Source organism: Chaetodon auriga, chromosome 4, assembly GCF_051107435.1.
Source record: "Chaetodon auriga isolate fChaAug3 chromosome 4, fChaAug3.hap1, whole genome shotgun sequence".
NCBI lineage: Eukaryota > Metazoa > Chordata > Actinopteri > Chaetodontiformes > Chaetodontidae > Chaetodon > Chaetodon auriga.
The window spans coordinates 4942459-4969552 of record NC_135077.1 but is presented as its reverse complement, the minus strand read 5'-3'; the positions used below and the strand labels follow the sequence as shown (position 1 = coordinate 4969552).

General features: G+C 42.8%; 3 protein-coding genes and 1 non-coding gene across 4 annotated transcripts; all 4 read left to right on the top strand.

The window, feature by feature from the left end:
- The first annotated feature begins 268 nt into the window (after positions 1-268).
- gga3a (golgi associated, gamma adaptin ear containing, ARF binding protein 3a) lies at positions 269-12115 on the top strand. The gene is made up of 17 exons (XM_076729080.1): positions 269-331; positions 984-1068; positions 1239-1314; positions 1404-1502; positions 1600-1723; positions 1849-1952; positions 2729-2809; positions 2968-3105; positions 3702-3783; positions 5107-5232; positions 5982-6182; positions 7386-7459; positions 7547-7968; positions 8661-8869; positions 9846-10015; positions 10200-10310; positions 10581-12115. The coding sequence occupies exons 1-17, from the start codon at positions 295-297 to the stop codon at positions 10689-10691; spliced, it is 2250 nt and encodes a 749-aa protein (XP_076585195.1). The 5' UTR covers positions 269-294; the 3' UTR covers positions 10692-12115.
- Positions 4491-4563, top strand: trnak-uuu (transfer RNA lysine (anticodon UUU)). The gene has a single exon. It is a non-coding gene; the product is annotated as a tRNA-Lys (tRNA).
- Positions 12116-12804: 689 nt separating the features above from the next.
- Positions 12805-16744, top strand: sumo2a (small ubiquitin like modifier 2a). The gene is made up of 4 exons (XM_076729520.1): positions 12805-12891; positions 13866-13997; positions 14903-14974; positions 16252-16744. The coding sequence occupies exons 1-4, from the start codon at positions 12871-12873 to the stop codon at positions 16315-16317; spliced, it is 291 nt and encodes a 96-aa protein (XP_076585635.1). The 5' UTR covers positions 12805-12870; the 3' UTR covers positions 16318-16744.
- Positions 16745-18062: 1318 nt separating this feature from the next.
- Positions 18063-27047, top strand: jpt1a (Jupiter microtubule associated homolog 1a). Its single transcript, XM_076729402.1, has 5 exons — positions 18063-18270; positions 20704-20846; positions 24190-24287; positions 24543-24570; positions 25572-27047. Exons 1-5 carry the CDS (start codon positions 18215-18217, stop codon positions 25703-25705), a joined length of 459 nt encoding a protein of 152 aa, XP_076585517.1. The 5' UTR covers positions 18063-18214; the 3' UTR covers positions 25706-27047.
- The last annotated feature ends 47 nt before the right edge of the window (positions 27048-27094 follow it).

The following is a 27094-nucleotide window of genomic DNA, read 5'->3' as shown; positions in this document are numbered from 1 at the left end:
ACAGAGAGAGGAATGTCCTGTGCTGGTAGTTGTGTTTGACGCTTGAAATTTAAATACAAAAAAGAAATTAGTAACTATATACCAACCACTAACATAGAAATATGATATCAGCATGAAAGGTATAGCATGGTTCATATCGACACATCGCGGCAATGGAGAAATTTCAGACTTTAACGTTACTCTATCATACCAAACATATCAGCCGGTCTACGAACGAGCAATCACCAAAACCCATTTGTCCCACAGCACGTGAAGGCAGCGTGCGTCACGCGTTGTTTGCTTTACAGAGCAAATATGGCGGACGATGGGGAGTCATTGGAGTCCTGGCTCAGTAAGTTCATCCTTAAACTCTGTTTTTGAACGTCGTGTATTCATATGAGAGGTGTGCGCTGATGTGCTGCATAACCCTGGGTGTCAGAAACGTGAGTTGGACTCACATGACATCGCTGAATCTGTGAAGTCTTATGCTAACTCGACTGTAGTGTCAGAAAGTGGCTAACGCAGACAGCTGCTGGCAGCTACACCGTCGCTAGCCAAAATCAGCTTGGATGTTTGGTGGTACTTGTTTGGTGGACTGACAGTCGGCGTGCTGAATTGAAATGTGATTCCCCCCCTCCCTTCTACTGGTGACCCACAGTACGCCTTTGCATTTACTCATTGGAGTTAAAAGGCGGCGGTTGTAAACACCTCCAGGCGTTAACTAAATCCGAGTTCAAACACACAAGCAGCAACAAACGGGCTCAGAGAAGTGTCCGGAGGCACCTAAAGAGAGAAGCCATAACGTAAAATAAGTCCAGAACATTTGCTGTAACTGTCTGAGTTGTTTGTAAGCTGGTCTCGGCTTAGATAGAGCTTCAGACTGGAGGGTTGACTTGTGGTCAAGTTCGTGCATCACAGCTGTCCAGCCTTCCTTACCTTTCCAGGACAGGACAGCCTGCTTTGAGTGGATGTAGTGGCAAGATCATATCTTTCTCTTTTTTCAGACAAAGCCACCAACCCGTCCAACAGACAGGAAGACTGGGAGTATATCATGGGCTTCTGTGACCAAATCAATAAGGAGCTGGAAGGGTATGGTCACGTTGTTCCAATAAACCCAATCACACCCATCTCATGCTGCTGTGTGTGTCCGCATTGTGGAAACACGTGGAGCTTATTATGAAGCCTGTTATAAGACAGACTGTGGAATGCCTTTATTATTGACTTTGTGTTGCATTGTGTCTTTCTGTCATGTTTTCCAGCCCGCAAATATCCGTTAGACTGTTGGCTCACAAGATTCAGTCACCTCAGGAGTGGGAGGCCATGCAAGCGTTAACGGTCCGTGGGACACCCGTTCACTGTGTTTTCATTCAGCGTAAAGAGTTACAGTCACAAAGTATTTGTCTCGGCTTGTTTTGGCTTTGCAGGTTCTCGAGGCTTGCATGAAGAACTGCGGGCGAAGGTTTCACAACGAAGTTGGAAAATTTAGGTTTTTAAATGAACTAATTAAGGTGGTTTCACCCAAAGTAAGTAACACAAGTGTTCAAACACCCTCGAGTGAGGATTGGTTTATCTGAATTGATGTTTGGTGTCATTGTAAGCCGTGCGTCTGTCGTTTTTCAGTATCTAGGAGACAAAGTGTCAGAGAAAGTGAAGACCAAAGTGATCGAGATGCTGTACAGTTGGACTGTGTCTCTACCAGATGAAGCAAAGATCTGTGAAGCGTATCAGATGCTGAAGTCGCAGGGTGAGACACCCACCACTTAGAAACTCTTGACAGTTATGACTGTGTTGTGCTAAGTTTGTCGCCTTGAGGTCTATAAACAGTCATTTCCACATTAGAATAGCTGTCTGTTGTCATTTTCATTTTAGGTATTGTGTCGATTGACCCAGAAATCCCTCTTGATGCCACATTAATTCCGTCACCTTCACCGCGACCAAAGAATCCTGTGTTTGATGATGAGAAGAAGAGCAAGGTAAGCAGATTTATACTGGGATGTGATTGTGTGAAAATCGCAACTCACTGCTTCTGGTTTTATCTTAGTGTCAAACACAGATTTTCAGTCAGTTGGTTTATTGGCTTCAGACCCTCCTGCAGATGACTATGAAAGGAATACGTAGACATTTTCGGACCGAGCTTTGTTCACTTGCTTTCTGAGAGTTAAATAAGTGGACCGATACCGCTCTCAGATCTGTCCATTAAGTATGAAGTTGCCAGCAGGAGATGGCTAACGTAGGTCACTGCTCTCGGCCAACGAGCAGTCAAGCTCATAACATGACATAAATCACAGCTTGATGTTTTTACTTTGGTGTTCGGAGGGATCAGACATGTAACATGTAAATTAATGAGCCTTAGAGGTGTAGCCCCTGTTTCCACGCTTCCAGTCTATGTCTATTAAGTCTATTAAGCACATTTTATCATCACAAAGAGTGAAATGAAATCCTGAAAAGAAATCACATAATTAACCAGTGTTTCATAGCAGCACACTTTCATGTTTTCTGTCATTCTCTAATGTGAGAAGAGGAACCGAGACCTTGAAGCCTTTGCATGGTAGAATCCCACAGAACGCCTCACTCAAAGGCCCCACTGGTCTCAGCCTATCAAAACAGGTCGTGACTGCATGTTTGCTTTGTGTCGACTGCAGATGATCTACGGATGAAGTTTGTTTTTTCAGGGTCTGGGAGCTGGTACGACTTTGTGGGAAATGAGCTTGAGTGTGTACTCACTGATGGTGCTCTCATCTCTTTCCAGAGATTAGCAGACCTGCTGAAGAGCAAAAAGCCGGAGGATCTGCAAGAGGCCAATCGGCTTATTAAGAACATGGTCAAGGAGGTGTGTCAGCATCACAATGAAATGGTTGTGCTAGCTCATCCTGAGTACTGGTGGCTTCCTTCCAGAGGAATGAGAAGCTTATTACTGCACATTTGTCTCAGTTTTCATCTCAAAGTGTCTGTTTAAACTGAATGTTTTTTGTTTTTGCTTTTTTTTAGGATGAGTTAAGAACGCAGAAAGCAACAAAGCAAAAAAGCACACTGGAGGCAGTTAACAACAGCGTCAAGCTCCTCAACGAAATGCTAGCTCACTTTAGCCCAGAAGACTCCACGGACGGTGACAAGGAGCTCATTAGGGTTCGTTCTCCATGAGATGGGACTCAATTGACCTTTTGAAACAGCTTCACGTATTTCTTTTGCATTAATTGGCCTTTCTGGAAACACTGTTATATTTATAGTGAAAACTTTGCCCATACAGCCCCAAAGCAGTGTGAAGAGACTCACTGCTGTTTGAATCACCTTGCGGGAAGCAATGAAAAGAGAAAAACCAGTCCTTCATTAGCTATCAAGTATGTTTCAGAAGAACTGTGTTTGTCAAATTTCCTCCTCCTCAAGTAAATACCTTCACTCCACAAACAGCTCAAAGTAACTTATTTAAAAGACAAAGACAAGGACTCTTCATGCAATGTTAGGATCCTCTTCATATGTGGAATAATAACATTTTAGTCTGAACTGACATTTGCTACGTGTGGGGATTTTTTTGTTTTATAATAATAATTATAATAATACATACAGTTTTTGTATAGCTCCTTAGAGACAAGAAATGCAGCCTAACAGGCACAGAGTGCCTTAATGTAGAATAAGGTGGAAATTCATTTTCCTACGTGATAATCATTAAATGCATAAAAACATCATTTTTTTTTCTTACATCTTTATATCTTTTTCTCCCCCAGGAGCTGTATGGTGATTGCGACAGGCTCAGACAAACCGTGTTTCAGCTCGCCACTGAGACTGAGGATAATGACAGCAGCCTGGGTAAGAAATCCTCTAATTTGGCCATGTTTGTTGGAGAGTTTTTCATAAGCCCCGGCAGTTGATTTTAGATCTTTGTTTGCCGAAGAGTGTCAGAGAGACACTGATTTTTAAAATGAAACTGTGTTATTCATTATTTCTGCTGGTTTTAATCATCGGGTGCATTTGGAGGAAGAGGGGGAGACATCTGTGGACATTTCAGCTCCCTGCAAAACCTTCTGAACAATGAACACTGAAAGAACCCTGAACCAAAAAATAAAAGAGCAAAAGTAAAAGGGCAATGGTGATTGTTAACACTGAAGACAGCAGCTCCCATGATCCCACGCTACTTCACAACATCATTAAACTCTGTTTGCCTCACATTAAAAAAAAGAGACCTAAAAATCATCACTTATAATCAACTCAGGGCCACGATGTTGAAAATAATAGCTTCTTCAAAGCATTCCAGAGGGTCAGGTCCGCAGTAAATAAAAGCACCTTCACCAGGTCCAGATCATATTCTGGGTTCAGCCAAAAAGCTGGTGTGTGACGGCCTGAGAGGTCTGATGGGGGTGCAGTCAGAAATATCCTGGGAACCATGCAGTGCTTTAAAAACGGAGGATTTCAAAGTGAATTCTCTGTTGAATGGGGAACCAATGAAGTAGTTTAAATGTTTATTTCTGTATGAATTGAAGTCTTCCTATTGAAAGATTTGATGAAGCACTGAAAGAGCCCGGATAGCTCAGTCGGTAGAGCATCAGACTTTTAATCTGAGGGTCCAGGGTTCAAGTCCCTGTTCGGGCGATAACGTTTGCTAAATTTCCAGGTGTGGGATCAATAAAGTCTTATCTTAGAAGAGCATTGCACTAATCTAATCTGTTCGGAATGAATGCGTGAACCAGTGTCTCAGTCGTGTGTGAGATGAATCTTTTTACTTTTCACAGTCAAGGTCAGCATCCAGGCTGACACCCAGGTTTCTGTCTGACAGACCCCTAGTGGCAGAATATTCCACACTGCGTCCCAAATTGGTGAAGCCCATGTATTTTTATTCCACCCGCCAGGCTCTCAGCAGCCGCGTCCTCTTTATTGTGCACTATTGGCAAACACTGCTGTTGATGCTGATGACGTGCTCTCGCTATCCTAATTTAATCTTGAAAAGACTGAGCCATGATTTAGGTAGGCCATGTACTCACATAAGATTAACATCAGACCTGAATGGCTGCTAAAAACGTTCTGCTCACACACTTCCCAAATTTAGCAAACACTGTGGGAAAACTGTTTTTTGTTGTTGTCGCGAAGACCGCATCAATCTCTCCTGAGTCTAACCTTTTCTAATGCACTTATCAGGAGACATCCTGCAGGCCAGCGATGACCTCTCGCATGTCATCAGCTCCTATAAGAAGACTGTGGAGGGACAGGCCATCAATGGAGAGACTGAAGAAGCACAGCAAACACTGTCATCAATCAGACAAGGTACATTTAACTGGTGTGAGCAGAGAATTGTATGTCTGTGTTTTTGCAGCATATTGATGATGCACTTTCCGACAGAATCTCAATAAAAGCTTCTGTTTTATGTGATTAATACACATGTAAGTGTACTGAAAGCTCATAGGCAGAGAAATGTGCATCAATCATGGTTGGAAATATGTGCAGTGTGCAAAGAAAACACGAGCCGAGTCTAATCTGAACAAGAAAACTGTTCCTGAAGAGCATGACCAGTGAGAACACGGGTGCTGCTGTGAGAGACTGCAAGATATGTGAAGATGCAACATGATGCAAACAATGAATACTCAATGATTTTGCCCCCTGCAAATTGCAGCAAACATTTTCTTACAACATGACACAGAAAGATTTCTTTTGAGAAATTGTGCCATAGTCGTGGATGGTGGCTGTTCACAGCGAAGTCTGTGATTATCTCGAGCGCCTGGGAAATTGTTTCTGGAAACAAATGAAACTCTCGAGCTTGTCAGATGTTTCTTTTTGATTTTCCTCCCCGCTATATTGGGATGTGGCTGAGGTCTCACCAAAAGAAAAACAAACCCAGAACGATCCGCACAGCTTGGCCACTGGAGAAAACCACTCTGTTTCTGGCTTTGCTTTGTGTCTGTGTTCAGGTGAACTGACCCTTTGAAAATGTGCTTGACAGACGGATGGATAATAGAACGTTTGAGGATGAATGCATCTTCGTTTTCTTACTGTCTGTGTTTTTCTCCATCTGACAGGCACCGGCCACACAGAGGTTCTGATTGACCTGGTGGGTCTGGACATCCAGAGCGTCTCTCCACAGCAACAACCCCCGACATCCTCCGTGTCTATTCCTGCTGACCTGCTGTGTGGGTCTGCTGCCACGGACCCTCAGTCCACCGGCCCCAGAGCACCCTCTGCAGCGCTCTCTCTGCTGGATGAAGAGCTGCTGTCTTTAGGTAACATTATGACTCAGTCAACCATTTCTGTGCGCAGACCTTCATCAGATGTCGCTCGTGGAATCATGGGAAAACCGAGAGTTAGTCGGAGCTTAAAAAAACCCTTCTGATAAAAATCACAGACACCATCTCATAACATCAAATTAAGAAGTAGCTCATCATTCAGACCTTTGGGTCTGCAACGTGAAGATCTAAAAGCTGCGCGACTCTTTAACAGCAAGTAAAGATCGCCACCTCCAGGCGGTACACTGACCTTTTCAGTACCACAAAGTGGGAGAGCACAAGTAATAACGCTTCATAGAAAACTGTTTGTGTGACGAAGATGATAAAACTGCTGGTTTTGTGAGCGTTAATCTGTGCACGGCTACTACAATGGTAGTTACCATCGGGTAGGGGGCTTCGCAACCTCTGTTGCATAAACTGCGTGGGCTCCTGATCAGCATGAGCCAAAAAGTCTTTCAAGTCCCCCGCATCTTAGTTTCATTCAGGATCTGATTTTAATACATGCCAGTGTTTATTTCAAAAATGATTTTATCTGAGTGAGGAGAATTAAGTAGTGATGCAAGTCCCAGAAAATGTTTTTTTTTATTTTTTTTTTATTTTCAACAGTTCCAAGCAGAGTTTTTTCAGTGAAATCTCGTAAAAACCGTTTGGTCTATTCAGCAGGGTGCCCTCGCTGGACAAATCTGGCTTTCATGCCTTCATTTTTCTCTTCTTACTCTAACAAATGGCCTTGTGGGAGACCTCTTTGGAGTGTGGTCAGATGAAAAATGTTTCCCAATAAAAGTTTTTTTTTTTTTTTTTTTAATCATTTTTCTTGGATAGGGTTCCATTGTGTGGTTTTGGGGGGTGTTTTATTTGTTTTGTTTTTTTTTGTTGACCCACATATTTAGAAAGGGAGCTTTGTCCTCACCTAAATCCATTGTTAAATCCAGATTACAGATAAAACTGTTCAATAGAGTGAGAAACTCATGCAGTTCTTTAGCATCACCTTGATACAGAGAAAAATATCAATCAAATAAATATATATAATGTGTGTGTGTGTGTGTGTGTGTGTGTGTATATATATATATATATATATATACACACGTGTGTCAACCTTCGAGGGACAGGTGTGCTCTCCTTTCGTTAAATAACCTAATGAAGGTCTGTGCACTAAGAGTGTAGGTGTGACATGTTTGACACATTTGTGTTCACTTACAGGCCTCAATGAACCCACTCCTCTTCCAACTAAATCAACACATGTAAATCTGAGCAATCATTTGCCACCTTTACAGGTATTTAGCTTAATTGCAGCAATTTATTCTAATGTCAAGTATTATCTTCATGGTAATAGCAGTGTTTTCTGTTTCCATGTATTCCAGGATTCCAGTCAAGATCTGAGTCTTTTCGACACCACCTCGTCTTCAGTTTCTGCGTTCTCTACACCTTCGCTTTTTCCAGATGCTCTTTCTGTGACAGTAGCCCCAGTTAGTTCGTCCAAGCCTTCAACTACGGTTGCCTCTGCATTGAGTTTCTCCGGACCCGTGTTCTCCACGCCTCCAGTTTCTGCACAGTCTGTCTCAGCCACGCCAGTCATATTCCCACAGACCCTCAGTTCAGCACTGTCCACCACCATCCCCGCTGCTCTTCCTCAGTCGTTCAGCATGGCCTCGCCCGCTCCCTCGGCAACCCCTGTCACTCCACAGCAAGTCTGCACTTTACCTGGAGCATCCCACTCGCCTTTAACTTCTCTCAGTCACAATCTGCAGGACCTTGCCTTGCTGGATCTGGACAGTCCTCAAAAGTGAGTGATTCTTGTGCCACGAGGTAAAATTGGGGAGGGAATGTGGATCAAGTGCCAAACTGTCCATCTGTCACATGTAATATCTCAGATGCTGGATTGGATTTTTAAACTATCTCAGCACATGATGCATTTTGTAAAAAAAAAAAAAAAAAAAGAAAGAAAGAAAGAAAGAAAAAAAGAAAAAAAAAAACACCATTTGGCCCTGATTGGGTGTCCAAACACTCAAGTTTAAGGGCACTTCTCTGTTCTGCCATATCACATTTCAAGTGCATCTCAACCACTAGTTTCCAAATGGCAGATTGATCCGCAGAATAGCATTAACCTTTGATAGAAAGTCATCCGTGTGTGACCATGCAGCCACTTAAACAGCAGTGTTTTGAAGAACGAGCTAACCAAGCTGTAACTAAGTAACGTCGCTCAGAGCGAATAGAGATTGTGACTGATCCTTTCAAAGTGGTCATGCCAAGTGTCGAACTGCCACTCAGTCAAATTTCAATTTGTGTTTCTTCCATCCTGCTTCTGTTATCTTGTTGTTATCAGTGTTTATGTCTGTCATTACAAGTTTAAGCATTGTGGGACCTGTAGTGTCAAAGACACTTTAATTAGCCACACAGTACACTCAGTGTGATGGACTTTGGCAGCTTGCTGGTCAAGAGTGAGAATCTGTTCGCTCCTGCTCCCCTGTCTTCCAGGCTCGGTGTCGCCTCCTCCACGTCCACATCACTGCTCCTAGGAGGGATGCAAGGAGGGTCTGCTCCCCCACTTTCCAAGAATCAGGCAGATGACAGCCCTCTGTTACGCTCTCTGTCCCCCATCCTGCCTCTGAACCAGGCCAGTCCATGCAAGGGACAAGAGGTGTCCCTGGCCAATGTCTTTGTCCCTTTGGATGCCATCAAGCCAAGTGAGTTCCATGAAATAGGCTGTATGTTGTTGTTTCTGTTTTTTGTGACTCTTTCAGTTGAACTAGTTGCTTTTCATAATTGTATGTAGGAGAGTGTTGAGAGAAAAATGACAAAAATATTTGACACAAAGAAGGACATTAAGTCAGATTTCTCCAGGCCATTGCTTCTGCTCACTCTGCCGAATCATTTTCATGCTGAAAAAGCAGATGATCCAGACGGCACCACGGGCGGGGGGGGGGGGGACTAATGCTGCTGTCAAGTGTTGAAGATGGAAACAGAGTAATGAGAATTCTGTCTGATATCAGGCAAATGAAGTGGATCAACTCTGACATTACTTTGTGGTCCATTATGTTCGAAAATTACATTTTCACTGTAAAGGCAAGGCAGACATACTGCAGAGGACATCTGATCTCATTTGCCAAAAAATCTAATATAACTTAGATTTTGTGCACAGATTGCATTGTATTTATAACAGTTCTACTACATGACAAAGAGGCTTTATATTCTCAACAAAGGCTGTCTAAAACCAAAATGATGCCTGATCTCTGAACGCTGTTAGAATACCTTATAGAGACGATGATCACTTCAGAAATTAAAAAACAAACAAACACTAGAGGGAAGAGGTCGTGTCTCTGTAGTGCAGGTAAATAAGGTAACTTCAGTTATCTTCTAGACAGAAATTAACACATTTCTCCTTATTTGAGACTGATTGTGGTTGGAAAACGTCAGACATTACTGCCACTCAGTGGTGACAGCGGCAAACTGAGTGTTATTTTCCTCCGGTACACTTCACATTGATTAGGAACATTTTTATTACTGGCTAAAAGTGATTATCACAGCATGTGCAAAAGGAGGGACATGCATGGCTTCAGTGCAGATTACATTGGGAATGATAAGAGGTGTTGTTGCTGATGTTCCTGGATGATCTCTGTGGTAATCACCTTTTTCTTTTCCCCTCTGTGTGCTGTATTTAAGGTCAACTGTGTCCTGTGACAGCATATGACAAAAACGGGGTCCGTGTTCTGCTGCATTTCGCCACCGAGTGTCCAACAGGCAGACCTGATGTACTGGTGATGGTGGCGTCCATGCTTAACACGGCCCCGCTGCCTGTGAGGGACATTGTTCTGCAGGCCGCTGTGCCCAAGGTAAAACCCGCTGTGCCTCTGTGATATAAGCGTCGCTGCATGGGAAGCTACACTGTGCATTTATTTTTACCCATTCAGCCAGATTTGAAGCTCTTTAAATTACACATTTGCCTGAAAATGAAGTTTAAGTGGGTTGCTGCTTCTATTTCATGTGACATGGATGTCTGTTCTGCCAATTCTTCAGATGATGAAAGTGAGACTGCAACCACCCTCAGGGACAGAGCTGGCTCCTTTTAACCCGATACTCCCCCCTGCTGCCATCACTCAGGTCATGCTGCTTGCCAACCCTCTCAAGGTAGAACTCAGCCTGTTTTGTGGTACTCAAACATGTATTAATGCATTAAGTCGTGTTAAATGATAGAGTACTTACTTCATTTGGCAGTGCTTTTACCCGTTTTCGTATACTCAGGTCATACAGTTACCCCTTCTTACAGTCTTGTATGCCAACCACTATGCTTTGAAGATATAATTGTCACTGACACGGACAAAACACAAGCTCGTGTGTGCTCCAGCTAGCTGACGAAAGCTGCCAACCTGAGTGTGTGCATGTGTCTGTGTTTTGCAGGAAAAGGTTCGGATGAGATACAAACTGACTTTCACGCTGGGAGAGCAGCCACACACTGAAGTTGGGGAGGTGAATGAGTTTCCACCAGCTGACAGGTGGGGGGCTCTATAGCCCTGACCTGCTCCTTTAAGCTGGCCACACAAGACTTCTTTAACAACTGAGTTTGTCTGTGCAGCTCAGAGGTCGAGAGAAAGGGCAGGATTGGAAGGCTTTTAGGGAAAATGTGAAGATTATAGAAACTTTAATGGAGCTTGAAGGAGTTTTTCTGCTTGAGATGGACCACCGATGTAGCCAAAGTCTTGTAGCGTACATCCAACTTAAACTTCACTGCAGTGCCAGAAGTGGTCAGTGTGGTGCAGCAGCAAACGGTGTGAAGTAGATGAATGTGGATGACGGTTATGTGGGGAAATCATCAGTAATGTTAAATATTGCTAAATTATTATTAAGGTTTTATTATAATTGTACCATTTTTCTCATTTCAATGTTCATATTTACTTCTGTCCCTCAATCGTGTCAGAACTGATTAGGAAAAAAAAAAACTTTTGGATGGCAGACAGTCTTAAAATGCAACAAACACATGTGTGAGGCCAGAGTCTTATGAACATGTAACAACAACCTACACATGATTTGCTGCTGAAGATGTATGATAACAGTGTTTTATGCTGAAGGCACTGGACCGGACAAGAGAAGAGCCTCTCTGTTGCTAAATAACTCACTCACAGATTGGCTCATTAACAATTGGTTACTCCCAGATGGCTCCTTCTAACATGCCTCATAATTACTACTGAAATCTTTTACTTGTCCTCTGGGTCACACACGAGATCACAGCTCAGACTCTTGTTATGCTTTGTAGTCTTTCAGTATTTATTGTCATGAATGTATTATTTATTTTGGTTCGGGAAGGATGGTATCAGATCTGTTCATTTCCTGTATTGCAATTGACAGCTGTGTTCCTTCTGCGTCGCAGTGAAAAAGGCACAAAGCAGTAGTGGTCTGTCTAAGAGGCTTTAATATTACAAAATATTCAGACAGGCATTTTGTATGTGTTACATTATGTAGCAGCGGGTTGGATTCTGATGAATTACATGTTAAGGCTGTGCACTCTCGATAGCATTTTAATATATAAACCTATTTCCTGTAAGATAGCAGCGTTGCGCCAGAGAGAAATCACCTTTTCCTTGGCAGGTACAACATGAGCTAAGATCAAGGATCAACAAATAAGGAAGCAGATAAAGGTGAAAGGGGGATAGGTCATTTCCTCTGACTCAAATGGAAATGATAATTCTTCGAGTAAGCCTTGAGAAAATGCATCAGTGTGTAATGCATGAGGTTTACCGTGTGTTCATCAAAAACTGACTGATTTATTTTTGTCTTTTTGGGGCTATTAGTGCTATATAGAAGATTATCTACATATTTCTTACAAGATTATTTATTTGTCTTAGATTGTTAAATGAACTCGTCATTGCATATTTTTTTGAAAAGCTGTTTATGTGCATGAAAAAATAAAGAGTGGGATTGATTTATTTGTATTACAATTTCCACATGTTTGTGCCTCATTTTTCAGAATCTAAAGACCAACATCAGCGCAGAAGGTATCAACCAGAACAGTGTCAACGTGTATTTTCATTTAATCGTAATCAGATTCTTTAAAGTCGCAGTGCCACATTGGGGAAAAAAGATCAAGAGTCTTTCATTTACCACAGAAACAAAGCAGGAAATGTAGAAGAACACGTGCAGCAGAATGATCCCAGTCTTTGTTATATTGTTTGCTATATTACTGGATTGTTATAACAGATGCATTTCAGTGCAAGCAGTGTATTAATGTTATAGCTTGTCAAGTTGGATCAGTTTTAACTACTTCATTACTGTTGGATAGGCGAAAAGCTCATTATAGGTTTTATATGTAAAGTCTGTATCTGCAAAGTAATTAACTAACGATCGCTGTCCCATAAATGTGGTGAAATGGAAATACAACATATCGCCTTGAAATGTGAAGTAATAAGTAGTATGAAAAGGGAATACTGTAAAGCACGAGTTCCTCAAACTACCTGTACTACTTTTGGTTTCAACTTAAAAATACCCACCATTAAAAGTTTTTTTTTTTTCTGTACAAACGAGTATTTTAATACAGACTCGGATGGAGGACCTACGTCTTCAGTACAGTCAGTGCTACATTTGAAGCGCGCTCAGTTGATCTGACGTAGCTGTGTCTGCCGCAGCCGACGCAAAGTGGCGCGCCAGTTAGCGCAGCCGCAGAGCAGAACAGGCGCGGACAGACACAGCAGCAGCCATGGCAGACGAGAAACCTAAGGTAAGGAGCTGGTTTTGTTCGGGGTTTCTTACAATGTTTATCTCATCCGTGTGCCGTTACTGTACAGATGGCACCGCGAAAAGCCGACTATAAGACCAAAGTGTCATAGGTCGCGTTATTACAGAGATGGCTTAACGGTACAAACCGGAGCCACCACGTTAGCTAGCGCTAGCAAGCTGGTGAAGTTAGCATAATACGCTAACGGGGCTAACGTTCTCGGACCCGGTCGCTCCGAAAGAAATTAGCCTTTCTGGCATTTGGAAATACAAACAATTAACACATCTTAAATGCTATCGTCAGTACTACCGATGCGCCGGTAACACGTAGCGATACGGCCATTGCGTGTCCAGGTAACGTTAGCGAAAGCCGCAGAAAAGTGAGAAGCTAACGTCGAGAGACAGCAGTGTTCAGCAGCAATGGGCCGAGATGAATTGTTTGAGCAAAACCCGTTAACTGTTTTACTGATCCCATATTAAATTGTCTATTTATACTCATTTTCCGCCAGCGCAAGTGCCTCAGGATAAGATGGGTTTTTTATATCGTGCAAGTTGTTATTTCCATCCTGACTAGGCCGTTGTGATTTATTATGAGTTGTAGGCCATTGTTAATTGATTTGCTCAATGCTAATGCTAACGCTAACGTTGATGTAATGTTGCTGCTTGTCAGGATTTACTCGGTAAAAACACACCGGTCCTCCGATCTGAGCTTCACCAGTGCAGATGTCGGACATATGTAACTGTGGTTAAAAACCCAGTTCACACACGTGATGTGAACAGCTTATTATACTTTTGCTGTAAATCATTGAGGTACATATTGTGCTTCAGTCCTATAGAGTGTCTGACCCTGACGGAAGGGGTTTTGTGGTTAGGGGCACATGTATAACACATGTTGGAGGCCACATTTTACCTAAGTTCTTGTGTTTCCTTGCATCACTTTTTGAAAGCACCCTTCTGCAAACTTTTTCTTTCTTCCAGGAGGGAGTGAAGACGGAGAATAATGAGCACATCAACCTGAAGGTGGCAGGCCAGGATGGCTCAGTGGTGCAGTTCAAGATCAAAAGGCACACTCCTCTCAGCAAACTGATGAAAGCTTATTGTGAACGGCAGGTGAGGCTACTGCACAGTTACTACATCTCCCCGAAAGAAGTGATCTTGAAATTTGCTGCAATGCTAGTAGGATGAGTAGATGGTTGTCAAAACCAGAAAACAGGGGCTTGGCTGAGGGATACGGGGTGATGAGGATATTGCTCATCGCACTGAAATACTGATATGTGGCTACTTTGACACGTGTCTTAAAACTATATTTAAAGTAATATCTGTATTGGCTGGGGATCCAGTCTTTTGGAGTTTGCGGGGCAGTCCGAGGACCTTTTTTGACTTTTTGGTGGCACCGGGCATCTTCTATGAAGTGGTCTGCTGGGTCAGCAGCATCTCGTCTGCTGACAGGAAGAGACGAATCAGACTAGTTAACAAGGCCAGCTCTGTCTTGAGATGCTCCACCCAGTGGAGGTGGTGGAAGAGAGAGAGAAGGACGATTGCTGAGCTATCATCTCTGACAGAGAACATGTCCCACCCCATGCAGGACACTCTTGTCAGCAGCTCCTCCATTGACCCATGATGTGTGGAGGAGAGGTACCGCAGGTGCTTCCTTCCTGCTGCTGTCTGACCTTCCAATCAACATTGCACCCAGTAGACTACACACACTGAAACTAACAAGTTCACACGTGTGCAATAACAGTACATACTAAACTGGGCAATATTTCCATATTTCCCCAATATTTCCCATTAGCAATATTTTTCCCATTTACAATGTTTGTGAATTCCACCTCTGTCTGTTTTACTTATTATATTGATTACTTGTTTATCATATCTTTGTTCACAGAGCACTTTTTTGATGGGTTGACACTTGACAGATAACAGCAAATGAGGAGAGAAGGACATGGGGACGCGAACCTGGAATGTTGCTGTTCATTTATTTATTTGAAACATTATTTCTCTGTTTGTCCACACAGGGGCTGACAATGAGGCAAATACGATTTCGATTTGACGGGCAGCCAATCAATGAAACAGATACACCCTCGCAGGTAAGGCTACCCCCTGTTGTTCAGCCTACATGTGAGTACTGCAGAGACACTTTTTGCCACCATGGATGACAGAACGAATGCTAACCTCACTGTACTGCTACCTTTGACATCGTGCATGACTAAGATTTGACACCTTGTTTTCAGTATATATGTTAAGTTCTTCTGAAATCAAAACGATGTTATTGAACTTGCAAAATGCTAAAAAGTAGAAATACATTTCTTCAATTTTGATTGATCAGAAAAGAAGAAAAGATTGATGCATAATGGTCTGAAATCATGTTTAAATCATCTGAAGTACATTTAAAATCTGGACCAATGGACAACTGTGAAACATTTGCAAAGAGTTGCTCCATGTAAGCAGAGGCCACTCTGACGCCTGTTGTAAAGTTGTACCTGAGACTGACCTGAGTGTAGTTAAACTCTCATATCGGCCTTGTGCAGTGTATGTCATATGTTACGGTGCTGCTGTTGTATAAAGCACAGCCTTTACAAACAGCACTCAGATCAAAGTCCACGCTGCTGCTTTATGGTCCACAGAGCTGGTACTTAAAGGATGAGGCCTTGTTTACTTTCATGCTCAGGTTAGCTGAAACTCTACCAAGCGTCTGCACAGGGCTGTACCAGATAGTTTGAAACTCCATTCACCATAAATTACATCTACATAACCACAACAACAAAGAATTTATTTTTGCTCTTGCTCGTTTAATGCGATGGATGGAAAATTGGAATGGAAAATGGGAAATTGTTTAAAACCTCAATAATTTACCTGAAATGTTTTCTGACCTCCTCTACTTTGGTGTGCTTTGTAAGAGGTGTAATAAAATTATTCTTCTCCCATCTATGTTTCAAAACAATTCCTCAACAGAAAGTAAAATGTCTAAATCTACAAATGTTATAACTGTTGAACCGACCTTTGCTGACCTTGCTGTCATTGTTAGCACTTCCTAAGTGGCTTCAGGGTCAAGTCTAACCACTGCCTACTCAAGAAAAGGCACTTATTGTGATGCAAGAAGTGCTGAGTGTGTCATAACAAACAGGAAAAAAAAAGTGAAGCAGAACAGAGAACAAAAGTGCTCTGACAGGCGTTTTCACAGCCTGTCATTCGGTTTGAGTTACATCTGTCAGATGGTGACAAACAAGGCAATATTATGCTATTAAATTCAAGCATTGTGTGCCTCCATGACTGAATGAGTTTGGTAGAAGCGCTGGAATAAGGTCACGTCATTTGTCTTTCACACAACAACTTGACTGACTGACACTTGAACTTTTTCTTACAGCTAGAAATGGAGGACGAAGACACGATTGACGTGTTCCAACAGCAAACCGGAGGCTCCTCTCTTTAAAGACTGTTTCCTACAGACATCCCTACCTCCCCTTTTCGTCCCTGAACCTGCCCAGTCTTCAAATGCTCATGACCAGTGTTGACACCATCCACGTTTTGCAAAATGCTCAAAGGCAGCAGCACAGTTGGTGTATCTAGATTTAATCACACTGTCATATGTATTTTAACATGTCTGAACTGTGGAGTGTTGACACCTTGTAAGCTGCAGTGAGTCTAATGTTCTGAAGAAATAAAAGACATCATGATCTTTTTTTCTTTTTTCCTCGAAGTTTTGGAAGAAAACTCCTTGGTCCTTTTTTTTTGTTTTTATACTTATGCTGAGGTTTTGATTCAGATGGAATTTTGTTATTGTCAAGCAAGCCTGCATTTAAATTCACATCTGTTGTTATGAAAATGTATTATTGGAATAAATTGAGTCTTTTTTTAAACACATGTCCCTGTATGTTTTATGAATTCCTTATCAAACTAAAGCAACATTAATCAGAAATAGGTAAACCGCTAATTTAAATTAGCTAATTCTGAGCCTACAACAGTAAATAAACAGAAAAGAGTCATTTGCTGTAAATTATAATGTATTTCTTTAAATATCTTTACCAAGGTTGCAGAGCCCATTGCCTGTTCAGAATCACTCTTGCTGTGAAGGAAAAAACAATCCATGTACACAACATGAGAGCATGCGTGCAGAAATGAGGTTGCATGGGAGTTCTCTTTTAATCAGTCAGTCTCCAAAATAGGTATAACATACCCTCATCTAAATATTTGCACCATTATGTTTGGAGGTTTCATGCACTGTTGCATTCAGCTCTCGCAGCTGTCTCCTAACTGCAATTGCTTACTTGAAACTTTTGTTGATACTGTAAACAAGATGTGTTTTAAATCTTTTAACTGACCTTTAATAACACTGCATGGGAAGTTCTGCTCTGCTATGAGGCTGCTGTTTTCCAGATGTGTTTGGGTTTAACTTTTAGTATTTAGAGTGGTCTAGTTGTATTTGTATATTGAATGCAGGTACTGTTTTGTCTTGTGTGGCAGCTTTATGCTGTGTATTGGTCCACTTATAGCACTATGATATTGTATCTCAGTCTTTACTTAAGATGGAAATAATGTTAACACTTTTCAGCTGTTTGTCCCTCTGAAACCTATCAGCCCAGAAAAGATGAGATGAATTTGGCAGTAAACTACATATATATTTTACAAGTGGGATCAACTGTAAATAATGTGTTCTTGAATGAGATTAGAATAAACAGTAGCTGTTTCAACATATGATGACAACTGATGGCAGGCTTCTGGGTCAACGTCATATATAGTATGTGCATTCCATGTAAGTCATTTCTCCAATCACAGGCTTGATTAATATGTCAGGATCCAATCATATAAGGTGCTGTTCACGTGTGGGCGGTACTTGGGCTGCAGAATCGCCCTCTCCACAATGGCTTCTGTAGCCACCACCACCACATCTCTGTCATAGCCATGGATGTATTAGGGAGAAGCAGCCAGAAGGAAGCAAAAAGACCGGAAATGCAGGTTTTTGCTCTAAAATTACACTCGAAATATGTTACTTCTACTTAGGTACGGGGTCGTAAAGAACGGAAACTTAAACTCAGATCATGTGCTCCTAAAGTAAATTAATGATACGTGATTTGATTTAACTTTGACATGATCTTTAAATCGTCGCAATCTTTGTTTGTCAAAGTGAGATGTTTTATTTTGAAAACGAGACCGGAAGTGCGACAGCTCCTTGTGGTCAGTTTGACACTGATCCGCTCAGTCTGGAGGCAGGTTGATTATTGGGAACCACTAGGATAGACAATGATGAGGCGGTGAAGCACTACTGATGAAAGTGTAATTCGCGTGCATCTTCTCAGATTTATACATATATTACGACTTCTTGGGCAAAAATGACGACGACCACTACATATCAAGGCATGGAGCCCGGATCAAAAAGCAGCTCCAGGTAAATGCGTCGTTCTGTAGCCACCATGAAGCCACAAGTCCGGCATCCTCTGATGTTAGCCTCAGTGCCAACGTTACACAGGTTAACCTAAATCCTCAGATATCAACCCCGGCCCGTTTTCTGACTTCATCGCTTCGAAATGGTTGCAGTTAAGGATGGGACGACGGTGCTTGGCTAAAGCTCGGTACCACACCTTCCTGTTTGTGTGATGGGGTGGACCGTTCCCATTTCTTAACGTTAGCTAGCTAAAGCCCCTCGTACCCTCCCTTTTGTAGCTAGAGATGCTGCTAAGCTAGCAAGTGCAGACAAGGCGGCTCGGCATCAGACGTTAGTGATAAATGTAGGCCTTTTTTGGCCTGCTTGTATATTTCCTGTTTACTTTATCGTGTTTATTGTCTGACAACGAAAGATCTATCACATCTGTCATGTCGGTTGGGCGGGGCCCCCGTGGATTTCAGACCAGCTACCGAGATGATCAGTGGGGTACAGACAGACATCCTCCAGCCTGCCCAGCATATGGCCTCATGGAGGCGAAGGCCATGTTACAGATGGCTACACCTGACAATAACCCGAGCAATATGGATAATTTTCAGCATGGAGGTGCAGTGCGAGGAATATATGATATTGATGAGGATTAATGCACGTTGGAAATTCACAGTGATTTAATGAACGGGTTTCTCTCAGTCGTGGTTTTTACGTTAAATTCCATCGTAGCGCGAAAATAATGTGATTGATGCTGAATACCAAATGCATTAGACCAGCGTATTTTCCACAGCGTGAAAGCTCGATCTAATGTGACCTTTTAGAAAAAGCCATAATCGATATGGACACAAATCAGTGTAAATACTACAATAAGTATCCCAAAGGACTGAGAGGTCTGGATCTTGAAGCACTGGGGGCTTAGCCCAGCCCAGAAACCAGTAGATTTCCACCTAAAAACCGCCCCATGTACAAGTCATTTCATAGTAAAATGAATATAAGGTGCGCTCCATCCAAAAGCATCCGGTCAGATGTTTGGACCGGCTTTCACAACATGAAATGAAACTAAACAAAATGAGTGCAATCTGAGTTCCCATTCAACTTTATCATCCTTTTGATTTCCAGCAGCAGACGTAAAGTCCCAGGAAACAGTCAGAGCGCTGACACTGGTGAAACAGTCATATGCTAGATTGTGTGTTGTCAGTGCTTTGTTCAATTAGAAGCTCGACCAGCCCCGGTCTCATCGCCTCTGCCTCTTTTGTGTGGCACGGCTCCTTCTGAACAAAGTGTCTGAACTCTGGGCCTCATCTGATTGGCTCCTCTTTTCCACTTGTCCAGCAGCTCTCTTGGTGTCTCATCTGTCTGTCACACGCTCCTCATCTCCTCCGCTCTCTCTCTCTCCTCCTCTTCTTTTCTCCTCGCTCCTGCCCTGCTCATAAAAAGGACACAATCAGCACATGCCAACCAACAGTGTCGCTGTCAGCCCATATGGAATAACGAGCATTGATGATGATTATTCATCAGTTGATTATTGGAGTAGATTAATAGAAATGCACTATTCCATCCCATTGGGGCTAAATGCTCGCTATCCCATATGTGCTGACAGCGACACTGTTGGATGCCGGCTACAGGCCAACATCTGTACATCAATCAGCATCCTCCTGCTCTTTAAGACTTAACCTGCTGCAGTGGAATCGGTGCCTTGTGTGCGCTCTCCATCTGATAACATCGATCTTCACGGCCTCGTCCCTTCCTCTGTTCTGCCCCTGTTGCTCTTTCAAGTTCTGTCAGTCTCTCTCTCACGTCCGGAAACATTGTGAGCCCCTGTCTCCTCCGTGTCTTGTCTGAGAACCACTGAGCGAGCGTGGCTGGCTTTAAAGCGCCCTCTTCCTCACCAGCCTGAGCTTGAGGATGAGGCGGCGGCAGATAACTCTTCCTCCACCTCCTCGAGCCTCTCCTGCACCTCGCTGCCTCTTTGAAAATGCTTCTCATGTTCATAGCCTTCAAGTCTCGCCTTGGTGAATTAGCTAGCTAGCTACTTATTCCATGAACGACGAGCCCTGTGTGCCCTCTCTCTCTCTGTCAGTGTGAAACGCTCATGTCATTGTCTGATGTGGCCTCTCTGTCTCAGCTCGGTCCAGCCGGTCTTTCCTTGCCACCTGAATCCGGCTGCCCAGACAGACACTCTGCAACTGCTCTGATGGGTTGAATTTGAAATTGATTGTTGAGCTTTGACAATAAAATGAATGAATGAACCATCATTTCCCATTGATTAATTCTGTGTATCTCCAGTCTGAACCATATTTTATTATTATTTTTAATAAATCGTCTTAGAGTGGAGAGAAGACGTTTCAGACAAACAGCACGTACGACCCAGCTTTCAGTGACAGTGTTGACCATCTCTCTCTCTCTCTCTCTCTCTCTCTCTCTCTCTCTCTCTCTCTCTCTCTCCAGGGTTTTGCGCCCTCCTGGTGGCGGCTCCAACATTTCACTCGGTGCAGACGAGGAGAAGCCTCCCGTCCGGAAAAACAAGATGGCCTCCAGTGTTTTCGCTGAGCCAGAGGACCCCTATGCTAATCGAAGGAACAACCCACCAGGTACAATCAACCTCATCTCCAAATATTTGTTGCTTTAGTGTGAAAGCTTATAACTCAATTATTCATATCCATGGGAAGACACAAGGTTCTCACTGCAGGTTTTTCTTTTGCTGCTGGACCAAACTGATCCTCTGCCTCCCCAGACGACTCAAAGCCTCAGACAGCTGTGAAAACATAAGAATAATATTTTTCGTCTCCAGTGGTTCTGTTTGGCACAACTGAATGGGTTTAGGTGCCCAAATGATGAATTGATTTCTCTTTCAGACCACCATTACATATTCAATGACTGGTGTTTCTCCACTAATCAGGATAGTCTCAAGCCCGCAGAGATCTGAAATATTCATGTAGAATTGAGCTAACCAAGTCCTAGGTAGATTCCAGGGTTTATTATAGAATTGAAAGACTGTGTTGTTAAGAGGAATAAGAAACCAAATACACTGCTGTGTGGCTGGTGCTGGGCTTTCCAGAGCCTCTTAAAATGTAGAATGGTTTACAGCCAAATGTTACTAAAAGAGGAACTGAAACATCATAGGAAGTAAAAGTGATGCTAGGTAGGCATTTTTGATCTTGTGAAGTGGTTCCCAATTTTCTAGAACCCTTTTTCACATCCCTGCACCACCCACCCACCCACCCACACACACACACACACACACACACACACACACCCACACAAATATACATGTTTAAGATAAAAACATCTGTTATAAGAGATATCTCTCGCACTCAGTCAGAGCCATTGCTGCATTTGACAGCTTGTCCCTGCAGATGAGGCATTCTGGCATGCAGGACGGGTGATGGCGAGCCTGTGCGTTGTATTGGCTTGGTGTCAGACTTTGTGCTGAGATGGGTCAGCAAAGGTCTTATTTGTCACGTTTGCGTTTGATGCGAATAATCTTACATGTTTGAAGTTTCAGTAGGAAAACTGTATGTACGTTAAGTGTATTCGTATATGCACTGAAACATTAAATATAAACAGCAACAAGAAATTTCGTGACAAGAAATTTAGTGGCGCCCTCGGTCAGTCGTTACCCTTTCTAGTAAATGGTGAAATACCTGTAGTTGATGTTCCTCATTGAATATGGGCTGGGAATGTGATGTTGTTACTTTGACAGCACTACCTCTGTTGACGGCCCTCACAGGACTCCAGCTTATAACGTGAGTTTAACCAGTATGTAAAAGTTGGTTAACTTTACTAACTCAGCATTAGCAGTGGGCAGCTCTTCAACACTGGCTTGCCACTGTGAACCTACAGGGTTCGCGGTGTGCAGTGAACACTTTCTGATGTCTGGTTAAGTGGAGAACTGCCAATAATGGAAGTGGTGACGATCAGCGCCAAAAAGCTAAAGTCACGATTATTATCACCACGCCGCTGAGGTCACCGCCGCACAATGCTTTTGATTTTTATCCAGTGTCTGGGAAAATGAGCTGCGCTGAAGTGCGTCACACCAGTGTGAACAAATGCGCTGCAGAAAGGGAAACAGCAGTGTTAAACAGCTGTTCAACATGTTTGTGTCTTTTGGGGAAATGTCCAAAAGTTCACTGATTTGGTGAAACTGTGAAAACTCCACAGCAGGTGTCAAGTTGGAAGTGTTTTGGCAGCTTTAACTACATCTGTCCTTCCCAGAACGTCATGAAAGGAGAGGTGGATTGAAACATGTGGCTTCTTCTTCTATTGGCCTGGATTCTCTGTGACCGACCAGTCAGCCTGCAGTGCATCAGGGAGATTTGAGTCGCCATTCAAGTGGGGAAAGCAACCAGTCGAGGAGTCTTTTTGGTGGCAGGACATCTTTCAGTGTCTTTCCCTTTTAAGGAGTTTAAGCAAAAAAAGAGAAGCCTCGCTTAAAACAGGCAGATCTTAACAGTAACTTCCTAATTCGATTAATTTCTTAGTTTTGTGCTACTAATATGAATGTTTATTGAGAGAGCGCAGTGCTTAACAACCTAAATGCATCGGCTTTTCTTTCTGAAGAATTTCCTCTTCTCAGTCACTAACACAATAACAACACGGAAGATATTTAAAGAAATTCTACGTGGCCACAGGCTGAATGCGTATTGAAGCTTTCATACATTGTTCCTCTGAAATGTCCCTCTTCCTCCTTTTACTTCTCACCTTCAGTGGTAGAAAAGAGCCGCCAGTCTGCGGTCCTTCTTCCTCCTCCACCAAAATGTGACAACAGCGCATTATCTAAAAGTCGCTGGCCATCCGCTGGCCGTGGGGAAGCATGTTTGGACTGTCTGAAATAAGAGCTTCATGAGGTCTTCTGGCAGCAAAGTTTGTTTTTACAGTGTGTCAACATCCGAAGAAATTCCTCAAATCTCTCCTGCAGTGTAATCTGCTTCTCTGCTGCCCGTTTGTGTGCGTACAGGTTGTACGACAGACTGAGTGAGCACATTTCACCTGGTATACCAATTCAGTATACAAGGATGAACCAAGCAGGCATATATCACACAGGAGTTCTGTTAAATTGGTGGAATGGTACAACAGTAGCGTATGTGTGGTGAGCATCATAAGTGCTCCGGTGGTGATGTTTTTGGTGGCGGCTTGCCTTGCTTAGCAAAGTAGGACAGACAGTGGTCCAAAGGGAAAAAGCCTACACCGCAGAACATGAGTGCACGTTTTTGTTCGAAATTAACATCAGAGTGAACAGAAGTATTGTGAGAATGACATTTGGTGTAAAAATTCCCAAATCTGAAATTTCCCCCGTGCCGCAGAGGAGGCTTTTTGCAAATATGTCGAGGATAAGAGACAATTTCAGCATATTGTGGGTCATTAGGTCAAACCATGACATCAGTGGACTGCAGAGGTTTTCCCCTGTGTGACCTTCATTTCCCATTGTTGCCTTTCAGTTCCAATGTTATGACTGAGACCCAAGAGACCCAGATATGTTTCCATCTCTGGAAAATCCCATGCACTCTGCCAACCCTCAGATGCTTTAGCATCAGTTTTAATGTTTGGATTAAGTCTGAGTGCTCTTCGTATTTACTCTGAGTTTGAAGATTGGAGCTACTGATCATCCGGTGACCAAAAACTTCCTCTTGTTGACTGAGATCAAGCTTAAATGTTATTGTTGCATATCTTTGTATTTCCTCTTACTATATTTGCACTCAATTTAGGCCAGTTTATTGTCCTTCGGTGCAGTTCCAGTGGGGTTTGTATATTGTTCCATGGTTTTCGTTTAATAGCACATGGAGGGAGTATGACGGGTTGCAGGGTGCTTCAGACAGCCTTTCCTTTCCCTCAGAGCAGGTTTCAGTCTATAATCCTCAGGCACTGTTTTTCAGTGATATATTAAATTCGGTCTCAGTGGACTATGAATGCCATGATGTCTCCTTGTTCTTCCAGGTGGGAAGCCCACAGGAGTACTGTGTGGTGAGCCGTCAGCCCCCCTGAGGAGAGGAGGGAACCCCACCACCAACCACGTTGCAGATGCTCCGGCCACAGTAAGGTTGCGCCTCAGATCATGAGTTATGGTGGAAAGAAATGAAGTGAAACCTGAGAGCAAACAAACATACCATAGGGAAACAACTGAAGTTCAAATTCAGAGTATTTTTTTTTCCCTTAATGTCTCACAAAGGTTATTACAAAGGGAAGAGACATTTAATGACATTAAAGTGCGTTCAGGACTGATGATGCAGTGCAGAATTTCCTGTTTTTTAGTTTGTGAAGGCTAATGAAATTCTCTTTTTTTTCCCTAGGATGGAGAAATTTCTGTACGTGATATTGGTAAGCACCTGTTCCATCTTGCAGTCCTTGATATTTAGTACTTGTATTGTCTCTCCTGCCTGTTGGCAGATTTCTGCAGTCATTTTTAACACAAAGGGTCCAACACTTAACACTTCAAAAGAACAAGAAAGGAAAGACAATAAAAGCATTAGATAGGGAGGACCCCCCCCCACCCCCACCCCATAAACCCAAATCAGTTGATCACGGTTCCAAAGAACAGATTTGTCATGTGTTTAAATGTGTTTCAAACAATAGACCATTGAATGCTAACACTCTTGTCCTACAAAGTAATATTACATACCACTTAAAATTCTTCAAGTGTTCTTAAATTCATTTTTTAAACAATAGGTCCTTGATGTCAGATAGAGGAAGACAAAAGCAGCTTCTCATTTCTACCCAGTGAACATCCACTTTGCACTATGAAATGACTGCTGCTGCTGGCAAACGTTATTAGCTGCACCTAGCCAGCTAATTAAGCTAATGCTAGATCCACAGGGTTTTTTGAGAACGTGTTTGGTCTCCACTGGACTTCTTGTATTACAGAGGAGCTAAGCAGTCCTAGTATGGAAATTTGTGCAGGGAGGGGTGTGTTTGTTTGGATTGTTGAGTTCAAATGTCCACAGTCTTTCTTGATTATTGCTCACACCACTTTTTAATTCAATATCAACTTCTCATTTGGCAGCAGTCATACCAGCGAGGCTGAAACAATGCAGAGAAACAGATCAATCTAACCATGTGACCACAAGGTTTGGATTTAGATAATAAGAGCGAAGCAGGAGAAAGAAAAACACGTTCGTTAGTAGCAGATAATATGGCTGCAGCTGGCTGAAAGCCAAAAGACTTTGACTGTCCCACATCATGTTTATATGGGCTCAGAGGTGCCTCAGGGCAGCGAGTGCACTTTAGAAAATGATTTGGCTGAACCTTTTCGTTCTCATGACGGAAAGATGATGACTGTTTCCACATGTAACCGACGGCCCCGTCTCTCTGCCTGTGTTCAGAAAACAGTGTTGCTGAGCCTGAAGCAGCTTCTGGGCAGCAGGAGGAGGCCCCTCCCGCCGAGGAGTCCTCCGCAGGACTACCGTCCGGCCGCAGGAATCCCCCCGGCGGCAAGTCCAGCCTCATACTGGGTTGAATCCCAGACAACTGCCCTTCCTTACATCCACTCATCTCTGAACTCGTCTTTTTTTTCTTTCGGTTTTTTCAAACAAGGAACCCCAGCCCATTTGTCTGTACCACAGGAATCGTATCTGATGTCCAACAGACACCAGTCTCCTCCACATCCCCAAGTGCATTGTTTTGATACCTCTTTTTTGAAAACCGTTTTGTACTGTTTTTATTGTTTGTTTGTTTTGACAGAAGCACTTTATGTATTTCTAATTACATGGTTCAAAGTCTGCCTTTGCCCTGTAATACATTAGACCTGCTAGAAAGGGTACAAGGATCACATTTCTACTATCAACCGGTGGTAAATCTTTCCCATCACAAGCTGTAGGTGATTATACGAGCAGTTTCTAGAACACACGCAAAGAAAAAAAGCTGTCTTCTTTTGCACTGTGTTCAGTTTCGACCCATCTTGCATGCACGTCTGGTCTGTAACGTATGAATGTGAGAACATAACTGTGAAGATTTTTTTTTTATTATTATTTAACCTGTTTGTTAGTTGTTTTTTTGTGGAGTAATTGTATCGTTGTTGCATGAAGTTGAAATCTTTCTACTGATTATGTGATTATTATCCACATAGGAGCCAAATAAATTACTGTCATTGTGGTCTGAAGGATGCAAACATTTGTCTTCAGATGATTACTGTAGGTCCCACGTCAGGTAACAGAATTCGAATAAGCCTTTTTTATATTGTAGTCTCAAACCTTAGATTATTGTAACCCCAGTGCCGGTTTTTATAGGTAAGATTTGCTCTAAAATGAAGTGTGCCTGTTTGTGTGTTCGGCTCCAACATCAAACAAGGTTGGGTTTCCCCGATTGCATCCTACCAGTATCGTCAAAGGCCAAGTCTTTCCACTGCAAGTCAGTGGAATGTTGTTGGTCCTGATACCCGAGTGTTTTTGCTAAACCCATCCTAGATTTGACAAGTGACCTTATGACAGCCTTTTTTTCCCCCCCTGTGTTTTCCCCTCCTTTTCCATTTGTTAATGATCCTGCTCACTGGAACTATAGAAGTCTTTTTTTCTACATTTCACGTCACAGTCTTTAAACCAAAATTCAGACTTCCTCCTGCTTCTGTCTTGTCGAGTCACGTGCGTGACTGCTGTGTCAGCCAGCTGTCACGCTGCACCTAGGTTTCAGCTACATGAAGTGTTATTCCTGTGGTGTCTATTTTTAACGTGTGTTAACGTGTGCAAGACATGTCTGTTTGCATCCTTTACCAATTCCTGTTGCTGGATGTAAGTCACTGCAGAAATCTGAATTCAAGAAATGGCACAAGTGGAAATGAACATTAAAAATCAATTTTGACCATGGCCTGTGTCAGCTGTGTGTATTGTGTGACTTGTGTGACCATCACTTC

Bases quoted from the DNA above. Each gene is read 5' to 3' on its own strand.
- jpt1a (XM_076729402.1), top strand. From the start codon at position 18,215: ATGACGACGACCACTACATATCAAGGCATGGAGCCCGGATCAAAAAGC. The intron at 20,847-24,189 runs GTACAATCAACC...TTGTTCTTCCAG, and splicing joins TCGAAGGAACAACCCACCAG to GTGGGAAGCCCACAGGAGTA. The intron at 24,571-25,571 runs GTAAGCACCTGT...GCCTGTGTTCAG, and splicing joins AATTTCTGTACGTGATATTG to AAAACAGTGTTGCTGAGCCT.
- gga3a (XM_076729080.1), top strand. From the start codon at position 295: ATGGCGGACGATGGGGAGTCATTGGAGTCCTGGCTCA. The intron at 3,784-5,106 runs GTAAGAAATCCT...TGCACTTATCAG, and splicing joins GGATAATGACAGCAGCCTGG to GAGACATCCTGCAGGCCAGC. The intron at 7,969-8,660 runs GTGAGTGATTCT...CCTGTCTTCCAG, and splicing joins GATCTGGACAGTCCTCAAAA to GCTCGGTGTCGCCTCCTCCA.
- sumo2a (XM_076729520.1), top strand. From the start codon at position 12,871: ATGGCAGACGAGAAACCTAAG. The intron at 12,892-13,865 runs GTAAGGAGCTGG...TCTTTCTTCCAG, and splicing joins TGGCAGACGAGAAACCTAAG to GAGGGAGTGAAGACGGAGAA. The intron at 13,998-14,902 runs GTGAGGCTACTG...TTGTCCACACAG, and splicing joins AAGCTTATTGTGAACGGCAG to GGGCTGACAATGAGGCAAAT.